The sequence below is a fragment of the Macrobrachium rosenbergii genome, chromosome 21 (genome assembly GCF_040412425.1).
Source record: "Macrobrachium rosenbergii isolate ZJJX-2024 chromosome 21, ASM4041242v1, whole genome shotgun sequence".
Taxonomy (NCBI): domain Eukaryota; kingdom Metazoa; phylum Arthropoda; class Malacostraca; order Decapoda; family Palaemonidae; genus Macrobrachium; species Macrobrachium rosenbergii.
The window spans coordinates 32,973,144-32,983,131 of record NC_089761.1 but is presented as its reverse complement, the minus strand read 5'-3'; the positions used below and the strand labels follow the sequence as shown (position 1 = coordinate 32,983,131).

Here is a 9,988-nt window from a genome sequence, read left to right as displayed (position 1 = left end):
ATCGAGAAGCTAAATGAGCATTGTGGCTTTGAAAATTACGAACGTATCTGGTAAATAAATGACCAGTAGATTCTCTATCTCTCTCTCCCGTACATTTCCACAGGTACGTGCGTGCGGTCAGGCAGGCGTACTATAAACATAACGCTCAGATTTTTCCCAAAACGTAAAAATAAAAACAAAATCGTTATGATTCATATTTTCCAAGCCTTCAAGGAATCTGATGTTTGTGACAGACGAACCTAAGATAGATAATATATCGATAAATATCTTTCTTTATAAAAAAAAACAACCAGATACGCTCTGAAGGTCTGACACAGTGGACACAGTTGAATGCATCTTTTGTGCTTGTGTGTGTGCGTGAGACTGCGCATAGGAATAGAATAAAAAATATAGAGTAATTATGATTCTATCCTTTTTAAGACTTCAAGGAATCAGATGTCTGTGGTAGACGAACATAAAGTAGATGGTATGATTTCGATAATCATCTCCTTTTTAAACCTTCAAGGAACCTGATAATTCTGGCAGACGAACTTAAGACAGATAATATGTCAATAAATATCTTTCTTTATGACACACAACAGGATACGCTCGGAAGACCTGACCATACACTGGACAAAGCTGAAAGCATATTTTGTGCGTGTGACTGCGCTTATGAATAGAAATCCTCCCCCCCCCCCGCGGGTCAAGGACATTGACCTAACCTCCCCGCAGCGAGGCTGGCAGGTGGTAGTGGTCACGGGGCATCCTATAAAAGTAAGGGTCACCGGTGTCGTTTTACCAGTCGTGACCTGATCTGCAAACCATGAAGACCTCCGCCATTCAAATCCTTCTTCTGCTGCACCTGGGCTTGTCCCTGGCTGCCCAGACCCAGAGGGAAGGTGTCCTCCAGGACCAGAATATAGTAGGGGGTATTTCCAGTCAAGATTTCGGCGGTCCTGTGGTAGGGGTCAGCTACGACGCCCCTCCCCCCGCTACTTTCGACAAGAACCAGTACGATTATAGGCCGCCACAGCAGCAGTATGCCACTTATCAGAGTTACCAGCCGAATTACGTCGATACAGGTCAGTTATTGGTGTGGTTTTACAGAGAGAGAGAGACAGAGAATAGTCACTCAATAACTTATTCATAATTTTTTTTTTTCGTACGTCAAACTCTTTCAAATGCGGTTATTTATAGCTGTGATTTCTACGAGAGGAGAGAGAGAGAGAGAGAGAGAGAGAGAGAGAGAGAGAGAGAGAGAGAGAGAGAGCTCGATTAAGAAAGATAATCGCCATTCAAGTATAGCTGGTGAGTGTAATTATTATTCGCACTTTTTTTTGTATATCAAGACTCGTTTCAAATGCGGGGGGGTTATAGTTTTTGATTTTTACGAGAGAGAGAGAGAGAGAGAGAGAGAGAGAGAGAGAGAGAGAGAGAGAGAGAGAGAGAGAACGCAAGCCTCTTCGTATTTTCATAAATATAGATCATGGCAATTAATTACGGCCTACGGGGACCTAGGCCAAATCCATTCTACAATTATTCCGTCATATAATCTTAATGACCTCGATAACAATTATCGGTTATTTTCTCATAATCCCAAAGTTTATCGAAGTTCTCCGTTCTCCCGAAATACTCTTGATCAGTGGTTCTCAAACTGGGAGTAAATGACGCCCGCGGGGCTAATTAAGCCGTTTCTTGTGGGGTAGCGAAGCACTTTAATTCAAATTTTTTGCCAAAGGAATAATGTCTAAAAAATCTAAATTCTTTATTTCTTAAGACTTGAGTAAAAGTAAAATTAATTTCTTACATATAAAATGCATTAGATGAGAAATTAAGCATTCCAGTATATTTCTTTCCTTTATATTATAACTTCACATAAAGGTCGCCACTAACGGTCAGTTATACCTGAGCAGTTATGCCTGTGCAGGCAAAACTGAACCCATTAACGTTCAGTTATACCTGAGTAGTTATGCCTGTACAGGCAAAACTGAACAGTTATGACTGCTCAGTCGGCCTGTACAGGCATAGCTGAACCCGCTAACGTCTAGTTACACCTGCGCAGGCAAAACTGAACGTTATAGTGGGTTCAGTTTTGCCTGAACAGGCCGACTGTGCAGGCATACCTGATCGGGTATTATCTTTATCACCTATGAAAGTCGCGGGTTTCAGTAACAATGGAATGATACTAAGACCTCTCTCTCTCTCTCTCTCTCTCTCCGAAGTTCGTAGGCGTTCATAGCATCTCGTTGAAGTCTATAATACAATAAACGAGTAAAACATGCGTCGAAGTTTCTTCGGCGCAGTCGAGTTTTCTGTACAGCACAAAATCAAGGCTACCGAAAACAGATCTATCTTTAGGTATAATGCTGTATGAGCAGCGGCCCATGAAACTCTCAGCGGGCCATGGTGGCTTGTGTTGTTGGGTTGCCAGAAGCGCGTTTTTTACCTGTTAAATTGTGTTTTGTAGTTATGCGCAGAATTTTGTTAACGAGAAACAACGGACAAATTATCGCCAATCAGCCATATTATACTGACGAAGGGAAATGATTATGTTACTTATTTGTAATAACCACAATCTCTGACTCTGAAGTGAAGAGTTCGAGACGTTAATGGAATGGAATACGGAGTTTAGGTCAAAGGCCAAGCGCTGGGACATATGAGGTCATTCAGCGCTGGGAAGGAAATTTGAGAGTAGGTAGGTTTGAGAGGTGTAACAGGATGAGAACCTCAAAGCAGTTGCCCTTTGAAATAATTAAGGGAGGGTTGATAGCAAGATGAATGGAGGTACAGTAAAAGGAAGGAGAGGGGTTGCAGCTGGGGGCCGAAGGGACGGTGCAAAGAACCTTCAGGAATGCCTAGTGCACCTCGTGAGGTCCACTGACGGTACTAGTGGCCTACGGGGGTCGAGAAGTTGAGGGCATCGTGGCTATGACAATATCTGGTAGAAAGTGACCGGTAGATTATATATATATACATACATACATATATATATATATATATATATATATATATATATATATATATATATATATATATATATATATATATATATATATATATATATATATATATATATACACATATATATATATATGTATGTATGCATATATATATATTATATATATTTTATTATGATTTGTTTTGTTACTCACTAAGATTCTTTGTTAAGCACTGAAAAGTTACAGAATTTATTTTTGAATCAAGCATGTCAAATCGTATATAATGATGCATATGGACGGAACATAATTTTAATTTAATTTTTTCCCTCTTAATTACATTACTTTTTTTGTTGAAGATGAAAGTTCCACAATAATGCCAATGAAATATAAAGCAAAACGATATATTCTATTCCATTTCTATATATTTCACTTACAGTAATCTTACTTTATCAGGATATATATATATATATATATATATATATATATATATATATATATATATATTAATTCTATTTTTTTACTATTGAAATACAGTACTTTAAGTAAAAAGCTCCACAAGAACGTCAGTGAAAATATATATAGAAAAATAATATGCATTTTACTCTAAATCTTTATATCTCACTTAGTTCATAAATCTACCTATCTATTAATGACTGTCTGTCACAGCAGGCTACATCGCCCAGCCAGTCAGCGTCGCAAAATTCGAGGACAGCCTCCTGTCCACGGACTGGCTCAAAAAGGGACTGGAAGCTTTCGGATTCGCCATTCCAGTCGCTCTGTCAGTCATCAGTCTGCTCGTCCTTCTAGACGTGTCGGGAGTCTTCGAGTTCAGCCTTTTCAAAGTCAGGTAAGGGAGTCTCAAGTGGGGTACTGTAAGCATTGCTGAGACATTCACAGTCGTGAAAAATAGTCTGTGTAATAAAAATCCACAATTCTATTGTAAACTGTGTTATTATGTAAAAGATAAAAGCTTTATTATGAAATGGTGTCTGCGGCGTCCCTTAGGCCCGTAGCTGAACCCACTTTTTTTTTTTTTTAGCCCTTTACTTTTCCTCCATTCCTGCTTTCTCTCTCCAATCTTGCCGTCCAGCCTCTCTGACGATTACTTCGTTTTACTGTGGAGTGGAAGGTTCATGTGGAGCACTGTAGGCATTAATTACTGGAGGGTGTGTGCGGCGTCCCTTAGGCCCGTAGCTGCACCCACTTCATATTTTAGCCTTTTACTTTTCCTCCATTCCTGCTTTCTTTCTCCAATCTTGCCGTCCAGCCTCTCTGGCTGTTAACTCTTCCTGTTACTGTGGAATTGAAGGCTCACGTGGAGCACTGTAGGCATCAATTACTAAAGGGTGTTTGTGGAGTCCCGTAGGCCTGTTCTGGACCTCTTTTTTTGCTGTTACTTTACCTTCATTCCTGCTTTCTCTCGCCAGTCTTGCTGTCCAGCCTCTTTGACTGTGGGGTTTTGCTCCAAGCTCCACCTTTAGATCCATAAGCTTCATCTCCTTTACCTTCTGGATCTTTCTATCTTGCTGTTCAACCGCTCCAACTCCTTTTTCAATCTTTAAGCGCTGATTGGCTGAAAGTGCCCCAGCGCTTGGCTTCAAATCACATTTTCCTGTTACCTTTGAATCACTTAACATGAATAATACAGATTCAAAGCAGTGACTTAGCAGCTTGCAATATGACTGAATGATTGACAGTTCTGTATGATTATATGACAGAATGATTGACAGTTCTGTATATTTATAGGACTAAGATTGACAGTGCTGTATGATTATATGACTGAATGATTGACAGTTCTGCATGATTATATGAATGAATGACTGACAGTTCTGTATGCTTACAGGACTAAAAGATTGACAGTTCTGTTGATTTGTATGACTAAAAGATTGACAGTTCTGTTGATTTGTATGACTAAAAGATTGACAGTTCTGTTGATTATTTGACTAAAAGATTGACAGTTCTGTCGATTTGTATGACTGAATGATTGACAGGTCTGTCGAACTGGTATTGATTTTTCCACTTTCGCTTCCAGAGACGTTCAGGAGAACCTGAGTCGAGCGATGGCCAACGTCGACTTCGACCAGTTAGCCAACACTGTCGAATTGGCCATCGCCAAGTATCACGAACTCTTCCCCAGCGAGTAGAGGTTAGTACCTTCTATGTCCTTCATGTGTGGATTGTGGGATTCTCTGACTTACTCTGTGTTCCCCGAGCCATTTAATCTGCTTATTTATTCGTCTATTTAGTAAACTCAAATTTCTTGGATAATCCCACATTACCTCTTTATTTTTGTCTTGTGTGGGATTTTCTACTTACTCTGTGTTCCCTGGGCAATCTAATCTGCATATTTATTTATTTATATTTTAATAAACTCATATTTCTTGAATAATCTCACCTGGCCACTTTTTCAAAAATATATTTTGTTTTTATTGCTGGGGGATTTTCTGCCTTATTCTGTGTTCCCTCAATAACTAAATCTGCTTATTTATTCTTGCATTTACTTGAGTAAACTCGCATATCTTGAATAAGCTCTCCTGCCTCCGTCAAAAAATTTTCTCTCATAAATATTCATTGCTATGGATACCACTTATCGCTTGCTTTGTTTTTCAATAATAATCTGTTGCCCGATAAATAGAAAAGAATATAGAATGACCTAACAGAAGGAGCGCTATTGGTCTTCTATTAATCTCTGTTAAAGTACTTCTCTCATTTCCTTTTAGCCATATGGTTGGGCAGTAATGTAAGCTCCCCGATATTTCCACGCAAAACAACGTGGAATCTATAAACGTCATGAACCAACTCATCCACAAGGGAAGACAAGTTTCCTCCGACGATGGAACAACTTCCAGCGCGCCGTCGTTTCAAGATGGAAGTCTGGGCGCATGCGCGCCGTCTACATCTCGATTTCACCAGCTTTGTCGTGTCTGACAAAGCCATCAGCAGCTTTCTAGATCTCATTTGCGAACTGTAAATAGTTTAGGTTTAAATTATTTCATTGATGAGTTTATTTATTTAGTTTTTCTATTTAATATTTATTAGTCTCTCTCTCTCTCTCTCATGGTCGAGGTATTGAAAACATCATACTTCTCTTCCCGTAATTTTCTGTATTTTATGTTATTATTTTTCTGATTCTGAATCTCCAGCTAATATAATCTCACCGAGTACATGAATTTAAGCAATTTGTAAGATATCTATTCACTAGAATAGATATATACGTTAGCTAAGTACTGTCTGATTCAATCCTTTCAACGTTTATCTGTACATAAGCAATATAACCCCCCAAAATCTCATCGTGTATTGTTTAAGTAATATTTTACTTTTAGTGTTTTAAATGTCTAGGTTAGTGATCGAGAACTGGAAACGAAGTACAAATGGAGTTCAATCTGCGTGACGTAATTCGAGAAATGATTCCAGACTTGAATGTGAAATTCATTTTGCCTTATGTTCGTTTTGACGATGATTTATGAAGCTTCTGAATCCGAACGCTAGATGTTTGAAGCGAGGGTTCAATCAGATTCGTACGAGCGCTGGAGTTCATTTTCCACTGAGATTGTCACCTGTAGAGATAGAACATCCTCAAATAACATGTACTGATTTATCGTATTTTTGTAAATGTCCTGAACAATCTGGCACACAAGGTCGTTCGTTCTGACGCTGATTCATGAAGCTTCTGAATCCGAACGCTGGGTGTTTGAACCGGGGTTCAGATACGTAACGAGAGTTAGAGTTCATTTTCCAAGATTGTCACCTCTTGAGATATACTAATCCAAATATAACTTGTACTGATTTATGGTATTCTTGAAAATATACACAAAGAAAGAGGATATTCTTTCAATTCTTCTTGTCCATTTTACTTATAGCTCAAGGTTTTTAAAAAGAATTTCGTTTTTAAATACCATTTCATGCTAAGTTAAATTCTGCTATCTTCTCGAGCTAAATCACGTCAAGCAGTATTCTGTTTGGGCATTTTTTCCTTCTCTGGTGAAATGGCAGTGCAACCAGGATGCGTGTTGATAGAAGAGGAAGAGTTTCGGTACCCAGGACCTTCCTGTGAGTGTCTCTTCCAGATTCGTTAAGTGTACATAAAATCTTTAGGCTAAGAATGTTATTTTTTAAGTCTATACAACAGGCATCTTTTTTCCCTGAGTCTGGCTCTTCCTGAAATAACAGGAATGAGGTCCTTGACTTACGAAAAAGGGCATCTTCGCGCAAACACTGATTATGAATGCTTTGGATACCAAGATCACTGGCAAAAACATGGCTTGGAACTCCTAGACCGTTTCGCATGCGTTCTGCGATTGGGATTTTTTCTTTTTAGTACTTTTGACAAATTCCGGTTTTTAAACTTGCCATAGACTTACAGAACTAGGTCTTGTGATTAGTAGAATGGATACTATACTCACAGTTTAGTGATCTCTTTATTTTCATTTTTTTTTTTTTAAATATTTCTTTTACTTTACCTCCTTTCCTTCTCTTTTTCTTCGATCTTGCTGTTCAACCACTCCAACATCTTTACCTGTCACTTACAAGTGCAACTGTGGGGTTTCTCCCAGTTTAGACCTATGCTATATTTTCTCAGTTTTCCGGACACCTTTAGGCCTATGTTCTACATTTCCTATATTCTCTGGATCCTCTACCTGTCACTTAGATCTCTGTATTACGTTTTCTCTATTTTCTGGACCTCTTTATCCTGTTGTTCAGCCACTCCAACTCCCTCTTCGTTTCTAAAGCGATGGACTGAAAGTGCGCCAGTACTTGTTTGACAGCCTGAAATAAACCATATCTCCTGCACTGCTCTCAGCCATTTAAACCAGAGAATAAGTGGGTAAACCAGGTATCCACAGCCAACGTTTTTAGTTTCAAACGTTCTGGCGTCACTCCTCTTGAACAGTTACGTCAGACAGAGTTGAGAAAGCAAGCTGTTCGACTTGAATTGGCGCGGGTTTCCACGGGCGCGTCCTTAATGCGCGGAAGCCTCTGGACGCCCCTTAAGTGTGTCATAGTTTCAGTTTAAGGCTATTTTTTTTTAAACTGTTTTTCTTCTGTATTTCATTATTTATTGTCAGGATTGTGTCTGACTTTTGTTCAAACGTTTCTTGTTTAGTACTAGTGTGTATGTTTTTTTTGTTTTTACTAGATAATTCCAGCATATCTTGCTTTCAGTAATGTTGTTTTAAAGTTTTTCCATTGAAAGTCTGGATTCCAGTAATGTTTTACAACTCAGTTCATGTTTTACAACCACTGGAAGTCTGGATTCAAACATCATAACAGTAATGTATTAGTTTTAAGAATCTTGTCTGAGAACTGCAGTATTTTTCAAAATACTTGTGCTTTTTTTGTACACATGTTAATAACATTAATAAAAAACTGATTTTTTTTGGTCAGTTACACTTTTGTTTTGTATCAGAAACTGATTTTTTTTTCAATGTCTAAGTTTACAAATAAAACTCCCATTAATTTGTTGTTTTTCTCCACCACCAACTGAATCAACCACTATTGAAATCAACCACTTTAGTGAATCAACCACTTTATTGAAAGCACTTAATTGAAATCAACCACTTTATTGAATAAACACTTTATTGAAACCAACCACTTTATTGAATAAACCACTTTGTTGAAATCAACCACTTCACTGAAATCAACCACTTTATTAAAATAAAACACTTCATTGAAATCAACCACTTCATTGAAATCAACCACTTCACTGAAATCAACCACTTCACTGAAATCAACCACTCTACTGAAATCAACCACTTTATTGAAATGACTTAAAATTTTTCACAAACATAAATCTGAAGTTATAGCCAACAGCTATGACACTGAGGCAGCGTGACAGAGTTTCACCTTTTACCAAATTATAATATTCATTCTTTTTCACTGGAGGAGATATTACATACACAGTCAATGACCTGTTACAATATTAATTAAGCACCTGTGTGACCTGACTTATCCTATTCGCGGGAAAGAGGCTGAAGCCTATACAGGTTAATTGCCTTACCAAATATTGTGCTTGAACGAAAAGGTTTTTATGCTTATTATTATTATTATTATTATTATTATTATTATTATTATTATTATTTTGGGCATTTGCTTAACCCCTTCAAGCCAAAAGGAAACAAATTATATATATATATATATATATATATATATATATATATACATATACATACATATCAAATATAAGGAGCCCATAAAAACGCTAAACTGTAGAGAATAAATGCTACGTTTCAGAGACCAAACTGTCTCTCTTCAGGCAAGTAATGGGTTCCTTATCATATCTGATGGACTCTGTATTATTAGAAAATATTTCACTGTCATTTTAGCAGACACACACACACACATATATGCGTTTGCGTATGTACGTATGTATATGACCTAGGTTCCAACGATGACTAAGACCTGAAGACGAGAAACTCTTCATTAATATGCCACGCTACCAACACACATATGAGTCTAGTTCATCTCATGCATACACAACACTGTACCCGTCGACTTCAGTTGACACTTCGCAAAGAGCTAAAATGACCCATCCCACAATCGAATGTACTGTTTTAACGGTTATTTTTATGTAGACTGAAATCTATACAGCTTACTGAATCTACGTAAGCATACAACATCTATATAGCAATGTACGCTGCGTGCAAATGCGATGAGAATTACGTGAGTCTATAGAATCTATAAAGGTATTACACATTTCTTTGCCGGTTCCTACTGGTTGACAAACCTGTTTTGGGCAGATTTGATCATATGTGTTATTTATGAATGCACAATTTCATGTAGGTACATAATACACATACACACACACACAGTCGCACTCACACAAGCATATTCACCAGAGGAGAATCTTGACCTGAGAGCGGGAAAGTTGCACCGTAAACTAGGCCTATATACTATTTAATTCAATAAGTACTGTGCAGCCCCAGTATTAACTTAATAATCTACAACCTGTTCTCTCATACAGATTTAAGATATCATATAATACAAGAGAAAAATTACCTTGAAAAAGCGAAATACATCAATAAACAGTTTCAGTAAGCCGATACTATAATACAATAACTAGTAGTACTACA

The 9,988-nt window shown here is 37.7% G+C and overlaps 1 protein-coding gene across 2 annotated transcripts; it reads left to right on the top strand.

Moving 5' to 3' along the window:
* The first annotated feature begins 765 nt into the window (after positions 1 to 765).
* On the top strand, positions 766 to 7,354 carry LOC136849870 (uncharacterized). 2 transcript variants are annotated; one of them, XM_067123368.1, is made up of 4 exons: positions 766 to 1,061; positions 3,585 to 3,765; positions 4,951 to 5,064; positions 5,639 to 7,354. In XM_067123368.1, the coding sequence occupies exons 1-3, from the start codon at positions 803 to 805 to the stop codon at positions 5,060 to 5,062; spliced, it is 552 nt and encodes a 183-aa protein (XP_066979469.1). In that variant the 5' UTR covers positions 766 to 802; the 3' UTR covers positions 5,063 to 5,064; positions 5,639 to 7,354. The 2 variants fall into 2 exon arrangements, with proteins under 2 accessions (XP_066979469.1, XP_066979470.1); XM_067123369.1 differs by having other exon boundaries at positions 768 to 1,061; positions 3,588 to 3,765.
* Positions 7,355 to 9,988: the final 2,634 nt, after the last annotated feature.